This window comes from Parus major, chromosome 7 (genome assembly GCF_001522545.3).
Source record: "Parus major isolate Abel chromosome 7, Parus_major1.1, whole genome shotgun sequence".
Taxonomy (NCBI): Eukaryota; Metazoa; Chordata; class Aves; order Passeriformes; family Paridae; genus Parus; species Parus major.
This window is the reverse complement of record NC_031776.1, coordinates 18,039,046-18,060,402: the sequence shown is the minus strand read 5'-3', so window position 1 is coordinate 18,060,402 and position 21,357 is coordinate 18,039,046. Positions and strand designations below refer to the sequence as shown.

Here is a 21,357-nt window from a genome sequence, read left to right as displayed (position 1 = left end):
ATAGTTGTGCTCTATAGACAGTATTTTTATAAATAGATTCTTGTGTAAAATGTGTAGTATATGAGAGAATTGGATTCTTAGCTCTTTTTGTTGCATAAGATTAGCTTAAATGACTTCAATGACTCTCAATAACTCAAAAGAACAGAGTTTTGATAGTCAGTGACCAGATTCAAATTAGTACCCAATAAAAAAAGTACATGTATTCATTTGTAGTTGAGCTAAAAGCTCAGTCTTACAGTAGCAGAAGATGAAAATGCATTATGGAGATAAGCAGTCAAATTCCTTTGGCCAGATAAAATGTACTGAAAGAAAAGACAGAGAAGAATCTGTGTATGTCAAAGACGTCATCTGGCCGTGTACCTCTTCTGGAGTATGAGTGCATAGCTGTGATTAGAAGTAATGTCAATGAAATATGAATGGATTGTAGCATTTCTGACCATATTATACTGTATCTACATGGTGTTTGAAGTAACCCCTCTTTATCTGAACCAGAAGCATGAAAGAAATTAATAAAATATATGAGGATAAGGAAAGAGCTTGTACTTGTCCTCTATATAATAGTACTATCCCTGGTATGTCATGTTCAATAAGGTGACATTGTCATTAGACTTCTGCTCAGTAAGTCATTTCCACTTCACAAACTGAATGTTGTGTCAAAGCTTAACATATTTCTTACCTGGCATGCTCTTACTTTGGAAGGAGTGATCTACTGCAGGCATAATCAAACCAAGGTTATAAATACAGTGCTGATATTGCTAATATTTGCTTGTTACTACTTACAGAACCCAATACCTAAGAATAAATGACGCACAAACCATAGGTAATACCAGAATATCCAAACAGAGTGTGTACTTTTTCCTAATTAGTACATAAAGTCAACACAAAGCTGGACAAATCATTAATTCAGCCAAATCACATAGTGAGTAACTACCAGGGATGCAAATAAGAAGCCAGGAATGCTGACTACTCCTTTTTGAGATCTGGAGACCACTTCCAAAGTCCAACTTGAAAAAAAAAACCCACTTTCTTCTTTGTGTGTGATGTAAATACTTTCAAAACTTCTGTTTGGCATTGCATAATAGAAGAGATGCAGTTTTTTGATAATATGGTCTTTCTCACCTAGCTGAAATGAGGAATCAGTGAAGAACATTTTTGCAGAGATGGGAGATCTAAACAGCTTCAAGACAAAGGGAGGTTTGCTGAGCCTTGACTCTGAGCTTAGCCAGTGAGTGCATAGATTTTGTGCTGCTACTTCTTTTTCCCTTGAAAACTCTAAGACCATTTCACAAACTTTAATGTCTGAAACTTCTCAAACCATTAAAGAGAATGCATAAACTTCATTCTTAACTTTATTGAACAGAGGGAAAAAGAGATACATTAGGTCTGACAGACTCCTCCACTGACACAATGAATCCCAGAGACCTTAGTCTCTGATCCAGGTGCATAGGCAGGAGCCTTAATTGTTCAGATGAGCTGTCCTAGTGAAGTGCATGTGAGTAAAATTAAACATGTACGTGTTTAAAAGATTAATCCTAACTTTAATCATTAACTTCTTTCCCGTCCCTAAAAACCAACAAAGCACAAACAAACAAATAACAAAACAAAACAAAACAAACAAACAAAAAAAACCCACCAAAAACTAAATCCCAAAAACCTAAGATAATTTTGAGAGGGTTTTATATGAGTTAGTTGGTCCATTTTATGGACTTTGATTGAATGTAGGTAGCATTTAGTCTACAGGGGTGTCATTTGTATTGTCTGAAGTTTTGACCATATAATTGGTGTGAAGCTAGACTTCTGAAGAGCACAGTGCAATCTTTGAAACTTTAACTAGTTTAACCTTTCAGGGAACCCTTTGCAGTTCAAGCTGCCTATGTTATTATCTATAAACATTCATTTTTCAAATATTTAATGCTTTTCACAAAGAGGATTAACATTTAATTATTTTTGATGTGTTAAGGTATAAATTACCTTGTAAATGAAAATCAAATGCAGAGATAGGTACCAAATTTTACTGACTGTGAACACCATGCTAACCCTGGATCAAATATTTCTCATTATGTGGACTGATTTTCAAACCACATTTATTCTGTTTGCTAGTTTTAATGGCATAGACATGTTAAAGATTGGTAGTTATTTTTCCTGAGCATGAGCCACACAAGATGAGTAAATCAGAAACTTTTATTGAAGTATCATTTTGTGTGTCAGCTGAAAAAGAAAATCCTAGTAATATTTTTTTCCATGGATTCAATCTAATAGGAATTCATTTGACACATGAAATAAGCACTGGTAAGAATCCATTCCTAGAAGGAAGTAACTAGAACAAAGGCACAATAAGTAAAGCATTTCTTTTTTTAAGTGGACACTGAACACTTCGGGTTTGTTTTTTTTCATTTGTGAAATCATTAAAGATTTGTGATTAATTAAAATGTGTGTTTATTTGCTTGGCTTGCCATATCAGAAACGTTTAGTTTTAGTTTTGCATGAGAAACTAAGGGAGACTTCAGGGGTATTAATTATGAACCATAGAAACCTAATGCCAGCATTGAGTTTGGTGAACCTTGAGCTGCTATAGAATCATTCTAAATTTTATTTCATTATTGGAGTTGTTACAAAATACAACAAAATTTTAATCATTTTAAACAGTCTGATTCAAAGTCCTTTCTTCTCTCATCTCCCCTCTTTTATCATGTGTTGTCAGTTCTTCAGTGCAAGGCTTTCAAGCTTTAGACTTGCTAATCTGAAACCTAGCCAAAAACAACCTTTCCAGGCTATTTTAGCCAAAATAGGCCCAAAAGGATAACTTCTAAAATACAAAAATACCAAAATTGCAACTGGAAGAAAAATTATTTCACCATCTACTTGTTCACTGAAGTCCTCATTTTAACTTTGGAGAGATACACGTATTTACAGAATGTACCTTGCATGTGCATAGATATTCAAGGTTTCCCAAACAGTTGTGGTTCTCATTAACATACAGAGTATAATAGCCTAAAACAGTTTCCAAAATAGCGGACATACCTTGTGTTCTGGGCCACGATTTAAACTCAAATAATGTACAATGTTAGATCTGGAAGTGACATGCTGGTTTTGCAGTATTGTTTCAATACCAGTGCCAGCAGCTTAAAAGAGAAATACTTCTTTAAATTAATTAGAATGTTTGAACAAGGAGTGCTGTGTTTGAGTTCTGGCCCCCAGATTATTTCGGGGGGTTTGGTATTTTTCTTGTTCAGAGTAAAGTAAAAGCAGAAGTTCCTTTCAGTGGACACTGGATTTTCTCTACTCTTTTAGGGAAATATTATCAGCATTTGGGTTTCTTTACCAGCGATTTGGTGTTCTTGGTTTTCGTTTTTCCCATCGTGCCTCCTTACTAGTTATGTAATACACAATTTAGCAAAACTCTGAAGACTGTTTAGAGTTACTGCCTTTCTGTGAAGCTAACAGCTAAACACTGGAGTTGATGCAAACAAGTCATTTAGCATCTGAAAGAAGTGTTAACACTTTATTTACATTTAAATTAAAATAGACACTTATTTATGTGTTCTGGTTCTGAAAGGTGTGTGGTACATCTGCAGAGGCCTATTGTTTATTCATGCTGTAAATCCTTTGAAATGTGTTAAAATGCTTCCCACTCATTATAAAAATCCTGCCACCCATGGATTAGGGCTTTGATGTCACCAATCCTGCTTCAAAGGGTTCTTTCAATGCTATTAATCACAGTTTAGCCTCTGAAGATATAGCCAGAGAAAACATTTGGACATCTTGTGCTAGACTTGCTAAAACTTTGAAATATACAGAGTGTCTTGCATATGCAAGTCCGATATCAGTTCCTCTCTCTTCTCCTAGGCTTTATTTTGAAAAGTTACTTTGTGATGACTTTGGCTTTCTACAAGTACAGAAGAAAAAGTTTAGGACACATCATACCTTAGATTTTTAAAAAGGCACTAGTCTTTTGCTTGACACCACAATATATTTTTGCCTGGGAAATTGAGTCAGTCTTTAAAAATTCTGAGTTACAATAAGATTGAGAATTAAATGTCAAATGGTCAAAAAATGGTGCTGTCTTATTATTTTCTCATCTCTTTCATTAGTTTGTAAGTTTAAGATACTGTGTTAACACTTGAGGATCCATGTGATTTCACTGAAACAAGATTGATTCTGGAGTCTTTTTGTACTTCCAAATCTCTCAGTGAGTCACAGAGAAATTGATTACTAGTGATTGAGCTGTATGCCTTTGTGCTGTCGTTGTTTTCATCACCTCAGTAGCTAAGGTCAGTGACATACCACCTTATCACTGACTTTTTCCTCCCCTCTAAATCAACACTGCACTCTGTCATGCCTGTGCTGAATGCTTTGCAGGCACAATTGGTAATGAGAGGGGTGTGGAAGAAGTGTGGTGGTGTCTGCTATTTTTAGTACTATTGTACAAACTGATTTTACACAGTACAAATTTTCCCTTCTAAGCTTCTTAAATAGTTTTTGAAGTCTGGTTTTCTTTCTTTTTGAACAGGTAATTTAGCACAAGCAAGAGCGAGAGTGACAGCAGCATCTCGGTCTTTGCCTCCGCAGCTCAGTGCTGGGCGTATCAAGGTTAGTAGTGTTCCCTTTAAGGACAGGCAGTTGTTTATAAAATATCACAGTGAGACTGTGTACACAATACTTAGCTGATGTTGGTGTAGAGTGAGTCTTACCGAAGAGTAGTCTTACCAAATAAGAGTCTGCCTTTACTATCAGTAATGTGCACCTTGTCCTGAAGCATGGTTTCCAGTATTAGTGATGAACCTATTGCAGAATTCAGTGAAGAACCAATTTACTACTGATTAATCTTTAAACCTTTGGAGAGAAATCTGTTACATCCATATCAACAGTCCTCTTTATTTCAAAGGGGTCAAGGTTTTCCTCTGACAATTTTGACCTAGAAAGAGGTCTTATTAGGTAAAATTTGAATAGTGTATTTTAACAGTATGCAAGGCAAAATACATTTTTTTTTAAAAGATCTATTTCTTTTTTATTCAACTTGGAAGTGAAAAACCAGTAGATGTTTGTGACTGGTAGACAACTGGAAAACGACTGAGCAAAAACACTATTCTGTATCAAGAACTGTAGAATTTAAATGCTGCTGAATTTTTCCACAAAAGTATGTGGCTTAACTACAAAAAGATGGGATAATTTTATGGCAATTAGTAGGATTACAACTGAGTACACTTAAATTGTGAAGAAACCTGTTGTCCCTTGAAGCTGATGGTATGTACACCCCCTCCCTGCTTCCTAAGTGGTACTTGTTAGAGTTAGCTTAGTTACGGTTTGGGAGTTTGGGTTTTCTTCAAAACAAACAGTAATAAATTTTTAAAGCAAGTGTGATAACAGCAACTGTTCAGAATCTACAGAATTTTATGGTTTGGGTTTTCTATTTCTTCTTGTTATCTTCTGGTATTTGGAGTTCATGCTCGAACATCAGTGTGGTGATTTATGTCATCCAGATGTCTGTATCCTTCACTGTACCTGCAAATACAGATGTGGATTTCAGACTATTATTTCCTGTCTGGTGTAAATACTTTCAGTGCTGAAGGGTGGCCTTTCCAATTTTCTTGTGTTACTTACACGTTGTCTTCCACATCCAGCTATATTCAGCACAAGCTTTCTAAGCATGCATTTTATTGATACAGCAGGATTGTAATAGAGCAGCTCACTTCTAGAGCTTTACCAAACACAATCAGTTAATAAGTACTGTTTAAGTGGGCTTTACTCACCCTTCAAACTTTATAAAAGGAGCTAAAAGAAAAGACATGCAACACTATTTAGAAAATGTTAATTTAAATAACTTTTAGATAAAAAACTTTATTAGAATTTTGAAAAGCACCTAATTAAAACAACTTCAGGAAACATATCTTAAATTATTATCTTAAAATTTGTTTTAAAAAATCCAAATGTAATAATTTTGTTTGGAAGTTTGGAAATTTTTTATCATTATTTATTTTAAGAGGGATTTTTGCTTAACATATTTTTTGGTTTTACAGTATTTCATAGCATGCCAGCAGCAGGTGTGGTCAATATGTGGAAAGTCATAATTTTAAGTGTCTTCATAAGATGACATGATGTCATAAATCGTTCTTTTAATTGTTTCAAAACTATTAAAAGGAGTCTTTTTAGTGATGAAACAGTTTGACTTTTGTAGGTCAAGCTGTTTTCCATTACAGTTGTAATTATATAAATTCATATTGTAGGTCACTATAGCTGTCATGTAAAAATGTGACTTAATAGTTGAAATAGCTTCATTTTTGTTTAAAAGGAGTAGCTAGTGATTTAAAATACAAGGTATCATGACATTCTTTTAATGTTCTGTCATTTTCTAGCAAGCCAGTTGTGAGAAAGCCTATTGTCTGTTGTGCATGGCGTTGTTGCCCTACCATAAAATTGTGTTGCTTCATAGACAAGCAGTGTTCTACAGTAAGGAGAGACAAAACTTCTTAAAAGGTCTTACAAGAAAATCCCCTCAGCTTCAGGGTCTATTGTCAAAAAGATTCTGAAATTGATTCTAGTTCTTACATATTGCACAGATCTGAATTTACAACTTCATTCATAGGAAAAGAAATCTAACAATACTGCTTTCTGCCTAATTTTCTGAGAAAAAGTGTTTTACATCTCCTCTGTGAGTGTTTCTGACCATCTGTCTTTCCGTGTGTTCATTCCCTTTGCTGCCCTAACAGAAACCAAACAAACCAAAACAAAACTCTTTTGAACCCACCAGCCTCTTGTAAACCATATTTGATAGAGCAGCAGTCCCAAGATGGTAACATTCTACAGTTTTGGTGAAAATAAGCAGCTGTGAAAAAGAGATGATACTGCCCTTTATTGACCAGTAGATACATGAGATATGAATATGAGAGGTTCTGAGTGGTCAGTCTCCAACAATATCACTGAGTCTCTGCTTTTCAAGACAGAGAAGAATCCTATTTAGAACCTCAAATTCATTGGCATTTGGGCTCAGATCAGTCTTCAAACTATTTGCTTTTGTTCTTGATTTGATCTTATTTATAATTAAATTGTGTGTCTTTTAACATTAAATATTACCAGTTATTCTGAACTTACTGTCAGCACTTACTGTTACGGCTTTTGTCTTCTACCTGACATTTACTAGAGATTTAGATAACAGTCCTCAGAAACTAGATGTCTTGTCAAGATTATCTTGAAGCTTTCCAACATCCTTCCCCATGGACATGCCTGCTATTTGATTAGGTCATTGATATTTACTTTGTCACATAACCTCTTAAGATGTTTGATGTTACCTGTGCTGATAATGCATTTTTCCTGGAATATTTTACAGAGTGTTCTTTTAGCAAACTGCATCTCTCTTTTTTAATTACTTTTTTATTCTTCTTCTCCTGTGTTAGTTTGAGATGTATACCAGTGCATGTGTGCCACTCTGGGCCAGAACACCACATATTACAAAAACATACTGAAATTTTTATGGTAACCCTTATTGAACTCTGTCTTCATTTGCGCCATCTGTGTTCTGAATCTTGACCTCACTAGATTTGAGTTCTTCCCCAACACAAAATCCATTTTTTTGATCCATTATTACTTAGCGCTTCATTTCCTTTATATTTTGCATGCAGTCTCCTAAATACCTCCTGAAGGTAAGAGTCTCAGTTACTTTATTGAGAACTGTAATCTTTCAGCAATTATTTAAGTGTCCAGAAGAGTGTTCTTAAGTCAATGAGTGTTGGAAATGATTCTGTGGAGCAAAGTCCGGGAAGTGTAGCACAGGTGCTGACAACCGCATTATCTGCTTTATACAAGTGCCACCTGGCCAGAGCAGATGGTAAACTACCACAAAGCAAGTGAATGCTAAAATTCTGTTAATGCTCCATGCAAAAAGGATGCTGGTTAATTTTCTTTAATTTTGTTGAGCTGTAATGCAGCAACGCAATCTGCTTGTTATGGGTAACCACAGTTATACTCATTCATAAATTCTGTTTTCATTTTGATAAGAACAGCTGTACTAACAATATAACTAAAATCTACAGTATGTAAGGAGCAGTATGTTCACTGTCCATGTATATCCTCTAAAAATAACTCTCTGCAATGCTGATAAAGTGGTATGCTATGACGGTTCAGCAGAATAAGATGGCTGAGATTCTTGGCAATACAAAGTAAGTAATAATAACTATATTAGGAGAAGGGAATGTGTTCTGGGACTACCTACTTTGTTTGCCACTCATCCTACAGTATTTTTTTCCATACATTAGCAAAATGAAGCAGTTCAGTTTATTTTCTGGCTATTACAAATATGATAACTCTTCTTACAGTTACGAGTCCTGTTGGAGTTCAGTTTAGTGGCAATAAGAGGAATACTTTCTAGAAATCAGTTCCTAAGGTATTGCAACTTGACAGCTATTTCACTGGCTGAGTATTATACTATCATAAATCTAGGGTGCTTTTACACTATGAAAAAAAATCAAAACGCCTAGAGACCTCTTTGAAATCAGTATGTGTCCTGCATCCGTTAGAAGCTGGCCTTGCTATCTCTGACAAAGTACTCTGAAGTACTCACACCTGAAGGAATGACTATAGCAAAAACTGAACCCATGGTTCAGAACCCATGCCTTTCATAGGCAAGGTGGGGTGGGTCTGTAGTGTTTCTGGAACAGTCCTAACATCAGAGTTTTGTCTTCCAGGTTGACACAATGGAGGTCATGCGGCATCCTGAGGAAACAACTAACATGAAGCGGCAAACTATGGCTTCCTATTTTAGGGTACAATAATTAAAACGAAAACAAGCATTTTAATAATAAGAACAATAGATATATCTAAAATATTTGTGGGATAGTAGGATCAAAGAGAAATATAAGAGAATTTTTTTTATTCTGTTACAAGTCCTTTGTAGATTCATAAACTTTTTTTTTGTTTTTTTCTCTTTTCCTCATACTTGTATTTTTATAATTTCATTGAATACGCTGATAACAGAATCTAGAGCCTAGACTATTTTCTGTCTAAAATGCTAGAGGTCTAGAACAGGTCTCATTATAAACAGAACACTAATTTTTTACAATAAAATAGATCACTGAAGTCTTCATATTTTTCACAAGGTGAGGCATACATGCCTTTAAAGATTAAGATTTTTTTGATTTATGCTAATAAGTAAAAATAATCCATATTTTGGAAATCATGTTGTAAATAGTACAGATTGCCATTTTATCAGTAGTAATCCTGTCTGAAGTAATACATATTCTGCATGTGTGTTTAAATCAAACAGACAGGGAAAAGACATTGAGAATTTTGGAACTGGAAGCTTAGGAGCCAAGAAAGTGCTGACAAGACTCCTGGTTACTGGGGTTTTTTTCTTGCAGTCATTCCAAAGTGGAAAAGTTTTCAGTAGTTGTCTCTTAGGCTGCACTTGTACCATGCGGAATGAGAAAGTTCACAGAGTTGTGCTAGCAAATGTGAGTCAAGACTTTAAGCTTGGAATTGGATGTGATTTTGAGACACATATGGGTATATGAGATTGAATGTAGTTGACAATATATCCTTATCATAGAACAGCTTAATGAGGTGAGTATAGAGCAGGATTATCAGTATTTAGAGGAGCCAATGGAAAAAAGATATATATGATCTGATCAAATGTTTTTCATTTTAGCTTAAAATGAAATGGAAGAAATAGTTCTGTGTGTCTAGACTGGATAGGAAAAGTAGTAATGGATCTACATTTCAGTGGCAAGATTTATGTTAGATGCTAAGAACTTTATGAATAGTCATGATAATATAGCAGTTCAACAGATTTCTAGGGAGACTGTGCAGTTTAAATTCTCAGTGATTCTGAAAAATTAATGTAACAGAGATGTACCTGAAATGTTAAAGATACATCTAGTATTCTCTGTGGACAGAGCACTGAACTGATGACTTCTTGCAACCTTTTCACCATGATTTGCCATGAATTTCAGTGTTTGTTTCATGGTAAAGCTTGTGTTTCTGTTGGGGATATTTGATCAGTCAAATGTGTCTACAGTGGAATTATAGTTATGACAATTTTTTTTTTTTTAATGGGTATTCTTCATCTATGGAAATGTGATATAAGGAGAAAAGGAGTAATAAGTAAGAAGTCAGATTCAGAATATTTAATTTTTTTTTAACAACTGAAAAATTTGAATAGGTTCCATGTTTCAGCTGAAATCTTAAAAATGAGTAAAAGGCAGTGGAGGTTAGCATTACAGATTAAAATATAATCAAGCATTACAAACTGTTTACAAATATGAATCTCCTGCTAAAGTAGTTCCATTGCAGTTTTTTGTCAAGTATGTGCATCTTCTTTATTTTCCTTACTAGTATTCCCTCATGGATCTTTTATCCAAAATGGTTGTTGGACAGCCTCACTTTATCCGCTGCATTAAACCTAACGATGATCGAGAAGCACTGATGTTTTCTCATGAGAGAGTTCTGCTGCAGCTACGATACACTGGAATTCTGGAAACTGTCAAAATACGTCAAAAAGGGTATTCTCATCGCATTCTCTTTGAAGAGTTTGTAAAAAGGTAGGACTTGTATAATAGTGCTGTTTTTCTAATATTCTATTCAGTAAGAGATATTCTGTGTTTAAGTACAGAAAGTTCTACAAATGTTGTTCATAGGTGTGTGGTCTGAATCTCTAATGAGGACAGACTTTCAGAGATAAAGACTACAAGAGGTGTCTGATCTCTAATGGAAAACAGTCAGTGTGAAACCTGCAGTGAACTCAAGTAGGAAACCTGTTCCATCTGTAGAGGCAACAATTAGAAATTATACATCCTGCTCATACAATTCAGGGATTTTGGAAAGTCAGTGACCTTCAGCCATCATATGAAGAATGTGCACATGTTTAAGAATGAATTTATATAAAAGCTTCAGATTTAGCTTTGCAGAGTCATTTATCTTAGAGATATCATGAATTATAATCAAATCTCTGTTCACTGTAACACTTCTCATGGCTGCTATTACTGGCTTTAATATATATTCTCAATCTCAAAAAGTTATAAATTTTATTCAGGAAATGCTATTGTCTTTATGATGGCAGTATGGCTACATGATAATTATGTTTTCCTCTGTGTTTTAAATGTGGGTTTGTGTAGTATTTACTGTTTTTCCCTGTGTAGGATTGGCAATTCAACAATGAGAAGCAGCACAACCATTAACCATTTAGGCAGTAGTAGGAACAAGTAGTGAATGGCTAAATCAACCATGGTCTGATATTTCTTGAACTGAAGGTTGTTTATCCAGACAATATAGAATTAGTGAATCTACTGAAAGCAAGTCGTTAGTCTCACTGCAGTGCCTGGTAAGGTTATGGAGAAGATTATTCTGGGAGGTATTGAAAAACACCTGAAAGACAATGCAGTCACTGGTCACAGCCAGCAGACAGAGCTTTATGACAGAAAGGTCTTGCTTATCAAACCTGATTTCCTTTTGACACAGTAACCCACCTAGCTGATCAAGGGAAGCCAGTTGATGTAATCTTCATGGATTTCAGTGAAGCTGTTGGTACTGTCTCTCACAGGATCATTCAGGACCAAATGTCCAGCCCACAGCTGGATAAACATGTCATTGTAGTGGGTGAGCATCTGGCTCCCAGTTTGGGCAGAAAAGGGTTATAGTGAATGGAGTGACATCAGGCTGTGTGTCCAGTCACTCACAGGATTCCACAGGGTTCCATCCTCAGCCCTGTGCTCCTCAACATCCTCACAAATGCCTTGGATGCAGGCTGGAAGTGATACTAAGCAAGTTCACAGATGATGCAAAACTGAGAGGAGCTGTTGACTTCATGAAGTCAGGAAGGGACTGCAGAGAGCCCTCACCAAATTAGAGGGCTGGGCAACACCAACCATATAAAGTTCAGCAAGGGAAAGTGCCAAGTTCTGCACCTGGGATTGGGCAAGCCTGGATGTACGGACAGACCGGGGAATGAGGTGCTGGAGAGCAGTGCCACAGAGAGGGACCTGGGGGTCCTGGTCACTGGTGAGTTGAATGTGAGTCAGCAGCCCTGGCAGCCAGGAGGGCCAGCTGTGTCCTGGGGGGCAGCAGGCACAGCATCACAGCTGGGCAAGGGAGGGACTGGCTCGCCCTGCTCTGCTCTGGGGCAGCCTCACCTTGAATATTATGTGCAGTTTTGGCCACCACAATATAAGGCATTAAAACTATAGAGAAGTGTCCAAAGAAGCACGTAAAGATGGTGAAGAGCCTTGAGAAGAAGCCGTGTGAGGAGCAGCTGAGGTCACTTGGTCTTTCAGTCTGGAGGAGACTGAGGGGAGACCTCACTACAGTCACAACTTCCTTGGGAGGGGAGGAGGGGCAGAAACTGATCTCTTCTCTCTGGTGATCAGTGACAGGACCCAAGGGGATGGCCTAAGGCTTTGTTAGGGGAAATTGAGGTTGGGTATCAGGAAAAGATTCTTCACCCGAAGGGTGGTCAGGCACTGAAACAGGCTCCACATGGAAGTGGTCACAACACCAAGCCTGACAAGAGTTCAAGAAGAAGCATTTGGACAGTGCTCCCAGGCACATGGTGTGACTCTTGAGGATGGTACTCTGGAGGGCCAGGAGTTGAAATTTATGATTCCTGTGGGTTCCTTCCAACTCAGCATATTCTGTGATATGATGCTAAAGGAAAAACCGTTTTGCAGTCCTTTCTAAAATCCAGAGATGGCATAGATTTATGCTTGTAAACCAGTCACTTGGGCTTGGAAATCTGCAGTCCATGCATTCAGATATCTTTAATGATGAACCAGAGCTTAATCAATTCATTCTGAAAAATTACTAATTTTTCTGATTTATAGAAATACACCAAATGAATATGAAATAGGAAAACACTACAGATTATATATCCCAGGAAGGATAACTAACATGTTTATTTGTCCATCAAGGCAATTCAATTTTCAGACATGATCAATACCAACTTTTTTTTTGTGTTATATATATAATTTTAGTAAGGTCACACCATTCTAGAGCACATTTAACATATTAATTTTTGTGATTGTTACTATATCTTTGCAATATCCCAGAGCAGCTAAAAGCAGAATTATTAACCTCAACTTTTATTCAATTTACACATAAGTGAACTAAGATTAACTCCACAGAAATTAGTGTAAATTGAGAGGAAATTAAGCCTTCTCTTATCAGGACTTCCTTTTCATTCAAAAATGCACTGAATTTGAATACAGTCTTGAAAACTAATGGTAATAAAAACAGCGCTGACTGTAGCTTTCCATTCATGCAGATAAGAGCAAGTTGTGGTTAACATCTTGTCAATAACTCCCCAAGATTCTAGTCCAACTTGATGGACTAAAACACATTACATTATTGATGTAATTTGTTAAGGAAAGAAAGTCAACACAAAAAGGGAAGGAGAGGGGAGTACATGTAGCAATTTACACAACAGCAAAGAAGACTTCTGAGTTCAGAATATAAGCGGGGGCGGGAGAGATGTTCTTGATCCTTTGTTCAGCTCATGCTTTATTTTAAAACAAATTCTATTCTCTTTTGCTCTTGCAAATAAAATCAAGTAATACTTTATAAAGCTATCAGTGGAACAAGAAACATTTTTCTTCAACTTACAGCTATGTCTAGTCAAGTGTTTTTAGGAACTAAGTAGTTGAATACATGAAAATGTTTGAGAAAACAGGTCAAATGCTAAACAGATTGCCACTTCTTTGTTCATAATCAAAAAGACATTAGGCAAGTATGAAGAAGAGTTTCAAAATGTCAGTGAATGTAAGGATATCAAAGATTTTTTTTAAGCCAGCAAGTTAATTGGTATTTTGATCCTTTTGAGCAACTGAACAACAAAATGGATGAGCCAGCATTTTTTCTCCCTTGATGTTATTAAACAAATAGGTGTTCTTCTTATCTGCCTGTTCAATAATGCTGTTTTGTAAACTCCTAGCAGGAAATATGAGGACAAAACAATCAAAGGCAGGGAACAGACCCATTCAGAGTTTATCAGGTGGGAGGTAAACAAAAGATAAAGCTCTGTTACTCTTTATTTCTTCTGTTTTCATGTAGAGCAGATTATTTGCAAACCTGGATATAGTTTATTGGGTTAAAAAACAGATGGTGAGGAGAGGGCTTAATTGTAACTCATTCACACAATGTTTCTTCAACCAAGTATATTACCATCTGTTTTATGTATATAGATATACATATTCTTTTACTTAAAGTAGGAAAATGTAATCTGTAGTCCAGTAAACACTGTATCCATGTCAAGTCTTAGACACTTTGTCTCCCTTGGCCCTGTCTTGCATTCCTTGATGTGATGCAGCTGTCTTATGTTTGCTGTGAAGCAACATGGCCCGTTTTTTCAGGCTGGAATCTCAGATTTTAGGTACAGGTTATTAACTTGATCAGTCAACCAGGTGTGCCTGAAATGTGGGGTCATGTGGTGACCGTGCATTGCACAGCTTAAGGGAGTTGTGCTTTCTTGTGAGAACCTGTGCTGAAGGTCACACTGGATGGAACACTCCTTGCTGAGTGCCCCTGGACTTCACATGACACGATGTGGTGTGTCCTCACCACATATCCTTTGGCTGGATCCTCCTTTTATGGGTGTACACTTTGCAGTGGGTTGAAAGATAATGGGCTCGGTAGCCCCATGGTACTAAATGCTGTCATGCTTGTAATGTCTCATCAGTTCATAGGAATGTGTTGAGATCTTTTGCACAAGTTTCATTTAAGGATTGTCTTTTTTTTTTTTCACTGCCTGTTTATGTTAGGCATTAAAGTTTTTTGTACTGCATTAAGACACACGATAAACTTTTACTATAAGCATTACCTATTCTACACCACGGTAGTCAGATGATACTACTCAGATGGTACACTCATGGCAATACCAGTGCTATTAATGTAACAGTGATCCCAGTGGGGCTGGTTCTGCTTTTCAGTCTCACAGGACAAACTTGCTTAAGGACACTGTTAGTTCACATGGTATACACAGTTTCTAAACCACCAGTGTTACATTTCTCATTACCACATAAAGCCTCATTTGCCTTAATAAGTCACATTTTGCATGGAGTGGAGCTAGGAATAAAAACTGGTCAAACATTACAAAATCCTGTAAAACATAACCTCAGTAAGAATTTTCTTCTAACACCAAAAATGCAGTGTTGATACGCTTCCTTATTATGCTAAAGCAGGGAAGCACTGAATTAAATTAGAAGTCAACAGATTTGCTATGGAGAAAGAATGCTTTCTTTTTAAATGATGCATTTTGAATGCAAGCCTACTTTTAACAGTAAACCTGCACTATATCAATGTTCATAAGTGATTTATGTAAACATAATTTCGACATTGCCTGATACCTTGATTTGACTATTATCCATAGAAATGTTTATTTGTTTCAGTGGCTTTAAGATTTCACCAGATCTATAGAATGTTCCCATACACGTTAAATATGGTGAACTACTGCACCTTCCATATACACTTTCTAGACTTTTCCCATTCACAGAACCCTGGTAAATGGTTGCAGGATGGAGATAGGATAGGAAAACATTAGGAGGGGAAAGTCTGCTAGCTGACAAAGTATGTACACATTGCACCAAATTATGCTTTTCTGAGAGTATTTCTGTGATTCTATATTTGTCTGATGATTTACAGCGTGCTAGGTGTCTGTTACTGAATTTCAAGAGTATCTTAGATGTATCATTTTTATGGTTTCTTTATTTATATTGCTAATATAGAGTCAAATGTAATTATTTTTGTGAATTCATATTTGAAAATTTCTGACAGAGGTGAGGTACAACCAATAAAAGTTAGAAATTTTGGAAATTATTTTTCAGCACTTTTAGTTCTAAAAAAAGTGTAATTTTTTTAAGGTTTCTGGTTCCAGGGCTGAGAAGGAACAAATGGTTTTGTGATCTTGAAAACCTTCCTATTGTTGCTTGTGGTCTGGCTGGAAAGGGATTTTGAACCTCATGCTTTTCACATATCATCTATTATCCACTTCAGGCCATTACATTTTATTTTAAAGAGAAAAAGGGTTAATCATTATTGTTTTGAGTTAATTATGTATAATTGAGGTAGACTTTAAGTCTGGAATGTGAAGGGAACTTCAGCAAGAGACACTGGTATAGTAGTTAATGGTGATGTTTAAATGCATTTTACGGAACAGTTTCACAGTTTAGCCTTTAGGGAGGAGAGGGAAATTAAACCATTTTTTTACAATCAGTTTATTTAATTTGAAACCACCAACACTAAAATGCCAGGTCCCTAAACAGTTAGTTAATGCATAACTAACTTTCTGAAGTTAGTTATCATAACTACTAACTTGAAGTTAGTAATCATAACTAATCTTTCTGAAGTTTTCCATATCTTAGCAAACTTGGATGTCTTTAGCATTTAACCTTACTTCTGCACACCCTAGCTTTGCGTTCTGAGTTTAATTTCAACTTTTGAAAAATTTTAGTTTATTTCTAATGACTAGTAAGTACAGTTAATGCTATATTAATGTAAGTTTTTTCTGAAATAGTATTCACATCCATGAAGATTAGTATGTATTTCAGAGTAAAAACCAGTAGGTAAGAAATGCAGAATTCCAGGGTTTCATCATGTTTGAGAAATCAGTTCTTCTGAGGGAAAATTACTTTCCTCTTACGTAGTCTTACACTACTGAGAATGTGATTAGTCAAGTACTTCTAGGAAACATGTAGATGAGAGTGTGCCATGTGTAGGAAATTTTTAAGCAGGATGTATAACCCAGGGAAAGGATACAGTTTTGCACAAATATGTGCGTGTTTATGAAAATAGCACATGAAGCACCATAAACTATATTTTTTAGAATTATGATAGAAATATTGGTTTAATGGAGAAGAACACTAAAATATTCCTGGCTACCATATTTTGTGCTGAAATAACAAGTGCAAATATGGAAATAAAAAAATAAATAAAAAAAAGTTGTGAAATTTTCATCTCATCTGAAAGCAAATGGGATTTCTAGCCCTACTTTTCACAAAATAAGTTTCTGGTTTCTTGGTGATACGTTGCAAGTAGAGGTCAATCTGTGATCTCTGCCCAGTAGATTTACGTAAGTATGATAGAGATGAAATTAGACTAGTAAATCAAAATGAACAGTTGTATATACCCCAGAGCTTTTTTTCAGGTGTATTCTCTACCATTTCATCATGTACAATGTTTGCACATAAGGGTGAAACATTTTACCTTCCTCCAAAATTTTCCATAGGGCCCATAGCTGTACAGAGATTTTAAATCAGATAAAAAAATTGGATGACCCTGTGCCACACCTGCTGTGCTGCCATACAATTATCCTGAGCACATCATGTCAAACAACTTGGGTGTCTGTAGTTATGTGATTCAGTCATGAAAACAGGCACTAAACCAAAGTGTTTACTTAAAAATACCCACTAAACGCATGGATTTAAGCTTTGGAAGACAAATCTAGAGACTTTTTATGGTGCAGAATGGACACTACAAAAGGAGTTCTGAAGGAGAATTAATTAAAAATAAATAGCCAGTCTCATACTGGTAGTCCTTATTTGTGATGGATACAGTCATTTCCACCTTACTTTTGATGAGGGAATGCCCTGAAGTTGTGCCATGGGAGGCTAAGGTTGGATATCAGGAAAAGGTTCTTCACCCAGAGGGTGGTTGGGCACCAGAACAGGCTCCCCATGGAAGTGGTCACAGCACCAAACTGGACAGAGTTCAAGAAGCATTTGGCAATGTTTTTGGGCATATGATGTGACTCTTTGGGATATCCTGTGCAAGGCCAAGAGTTGGACTTCATGACCCTTGTGGATTCCTTCCTGTGGATGCTAAATGCAAGCAGCAAGCAGGGAGCCCAGTGTCTGTGGAAAAGCAAGTCACATAACTTTCTCATTGTTGCCTGAGAAAGTAGCCTGGGAAATCATAAGGAGGAGTCAAAATAACCCTTAGAGATAGAAGACAGCCTTGCAGGTGTTGTTTGTCACTTTCTTGTTTTCTTGCAAGAGAAGGTCAAGGGGTGGTGTACCCCACTGACCAATGATGGTAATGTCTTAGTTTACTGACCAGTAAGAGTGTTACCTTTCCAGATTTCATGTACTTTCTATAAAAGAAGATCTGGGGTGATAACCCTTACTCTCCTGTTTAACTCACAAGAGAGTCTATACTACCTCACTGTTGCCAATATAGTGCGACACCTCCCCACTCAGAATATTCTGTGATTCTATGACATAACTGGAAAGCAACAGTAATTATATTTAACCAGGTACAGGTGTCTTCTGTGCAGTTGTTAAATCAATCGAAGTGTTTGGAAAATCAATATTGAGAGGAAGTTTTTAATAGATATTGGGAGACGGTACATGTACATACAGAAACTGTAGTTATTCCCATGTAGTTACTCCCATGGTTTGTAAAGTTCTTGTCATTCTGAATAGCTTGTTTTCTTAGAGTATAGATAAATTTAAATTACAAAAGCATTTGTTAAAACAGGATTTGATAAGAAAAATAACCACTGTTTTATTTATGGGTTTTTTCGGAGCACCAAAGCAACTACATTCTAGATCATCAAAGAGAGCTATTGGAGAGGGTACTACCTTTAACAGATAATGAAGTTTGTCATAAACAAAATGGTGTAATCAGGCAGGTAAATCACACAGTTCAAAAGTACTTTTTACTCAGATATTTGTCACAAGTAAGTCAACTTTTCAGTAAATGGAATGCCAATGATAAGATTAAAAAATTATGAGATTCCCCTTGAATATTTTATTGCATCAGTGCTATCTAAAAACTGTTCTGTGGTTTTAAAATTCCCATCAATAACATACCTTAAAAGATACATGAACAACCAGTGTCACTCACTTGAACCCTTCCCTTCCCTTCCCTCCCCTCCCCTCCCCTCCCTGAGTAGCTCACATGGCTGGCTGAACTGGCTTTTGAAGCAAACAGCAATTTACTATGAGTGTAACTTCCCCCATGTATCTGTCAGCTATCTCTTGAAATAGTATGCTGCCAAAAATTATTTGTGACACATATATTTTAAATCTGAGTTTTATTACTGCAATTCAGTACTCTTTGTTTTGTAAAAACCGGCATCATTAACTTCAGTAATAAGGCGGAGGAAATGTACTTTTTTCTTTTAAATACACCATGTTTCTCCAAACCTACTAAAAGGCATGAGTTGATATTTTGAAAAACTTGGCTAAAGAATTTGCAATACCACATTGTTGAGAAAGTCACTGCATTAAAAATACATAACTCAGCAATACATAATCTGTCATTATTCAGAGTCAGCAATGTCTCCAGTTGGTGAATATCTATGTCTCCGGTCCAGAACTTATTCCAGTATTTCTCATTTCAGATGTCATTTTGTTCCTGTTTGATCTTAATAGACTGTTTTAGTGGTTCTTTTTTCTTTCTTGTGACAACTGGAGCTAATATCTAGAGATTAACTGGAACTAATATTTGAAAATCATACTCTTTGATTAAAAAAAACCCCAGAAAGTCTTGCAGAATTCTAAATTTTCTAATTGCTTCTCCATTTTTTTCTTCTGTATAAGGTGTCATGTTTTCTTGACTCTGTGATGCTGCAAAGGAATCTGTCTTTGAGATTCACTGGTCACATTCTTCTCTTCATGTTTTAAAGAACATCTGATGGCTCTTCTCCATGCTAATAATTAGTAGAATGGTTTGCTCAACCTGCTAGTTCCTCTCAATCCCAGTGTAAATAGAGTACCACCTTTACTAGTATAACTTAATACCAAGACAACACATGGTAGTTAATAAGTGAGAGCTGAGGTGCCAGTTGCTACCATCTAACAGTGTACTTGTGCTAAAATAACCTGAAATTTGTAAACTAACTGGCACATATCCTTTAATTACTTAAGGTAATTGCTTGCAAGTAGGTTTACTTAAATAGCATAAAAAGTCTTCATTAAAGCATAATGGCTTTATAGGTAGGAAGGGATTGGTTCTTAATTCAGTTCAAACATGTTTGCATCCCTTTTTCATTATCTATATGTTATTTAATGTAATTTTTAGGAGCTGTTCTTTGCAAGGGAACATGGACAAAAAAAGAAGACAATCTTGTTTAGTATGGGTCTGCTCCAGACTCCTAAGATTGACCGTAATCATCCCAAGTTGTTTGTCCTAGTCATTTATATGTTCAAATATCTATTCATGACAGCTGTGTCATGATTTATGAAGACAATTGAGTATAAGGAAGAATTTGGCTTGTTAATTCTAGAGACAAAGGTTGGAGCTAGAGAAAAACAGCAGAAGTACATATTGATTGTCAATTTAATTCTTTCTTTGTCATTTTGCAGGTATTACTACCTTGCATTCAAGGCACATGAGACTCCCCTCGGTAGCAGAGAAAACTGTCTTGCCATTTTGGAGAAATCTAAACTAGACAACTGGATTCTTGGGAAAACCAAGGTAGTGGGTGTTAACATTTTCTCAAGGATAGTATACTTTTACAAAGTATGTCTAATAGTGGTTCAAAAAGTACTGCATGAATGAACAAAAGAGCAAGGAATTTGCTCCAGTTAGCTTCCCAGGTTATGGAAGTGCCTTCCCAAGCCAGCTGAGTTAGTGCTGCAAGAGAAGGGGTGCATTGGGTACCTCCCCAAAGTGCATTCAGCACATGGCTGTCTTGATAAGGACAGTACATTTATCAGTGCCGACTGATGTAGTGACTTCCTGAAGTTCCCATGCTCTTAATAATGATGCAGCTGAAACGTCACAATTTGACCCATCCTGTGAGCCTGGTTGGTACCATTATCCATTGATGGAGTTTCAGGTAAGCTCCTTCTCGCTCTGTCAAACGCCATTGTTGATGGTATAAAGTGGAGTGAATGACTTCTTTTAAAGGGATGTTACGCAGTACTTTGAGTTGTTTTACATTACACAAATGAAAAATGGAGAATTTTCTTCCGCAAGACCCAGATAAAATGTATGCAAGCACCCATAGGATTTGACTCTTGAAGGAGAATACTTTTAGACAATATTATGTCTAAAACCAAATTCAGCTGAGGATTTGTGTTTCCACTGACCAGAAAGGTCATCTTTCCAAATTGTGCATACCTGAAAATATCCCATTGTCCAATTTACTTTGTAAAGGGGGTAAATGTGGAATTTATTTTCACAGGATCACACAGTATTCTGAATTGGAAGGGACCCACAAGGATCATCAAGTCCAGCTCCCAAGTGAATGGCCCATACAAGGGTTGGATTCCAGCCTTGGTGTTACTAGCACCATGTTCTAAGCAATGAAGTTAATCTCAGGGTTAGCAATGGGGTGATTATAATCAGTGGAATAAAGAAGTTCCACAAGGACACAAGAGCAAATAATTGATTCACAAGATTTCTATGATAAGTACAGTCAGTATTTTTCTAGTTTTC

General features: G+C 36.3%; 1 protein-coding gene across 7 annotated transcripts in view; it reads left to right on the top strand.

The window, feature by feature from the left end:
- The window catches only part of MYO3B (myosin IIIB), a 207,186-nt gene that overhangs the window by 113,888 nt on the left and 71,941 nt on the right, over positions 1-21,357 (top strand). For all 7 annotated transcript variants that reach the window (XR_002001994.1, XR_002001995.1, XR_002001996.1 and 4 more), the window contains 4 exons: positions 4,511-4,590; positions 8,679-8,756; positions 10,324-10,529; positions 20,280-20,391. Coding sequence is in view for 4 of the 7 variants with exons in the window: in XM_019007566.2 (XP_018863111.1) it covers positions 4,511-4,590; positions 8,679-8,756; positions 10,324-10,529; positions 20,280-20,391 (476 nt within the window). In the remaining 3 variants the exon portion in view is untranslated. The remainder of the gene's footprint in view (positions 1-4,510; positions 4,591-8,678; positions 8,757-10,323; positions 10,530-20,279; positions 20,392-21,357) is intronic.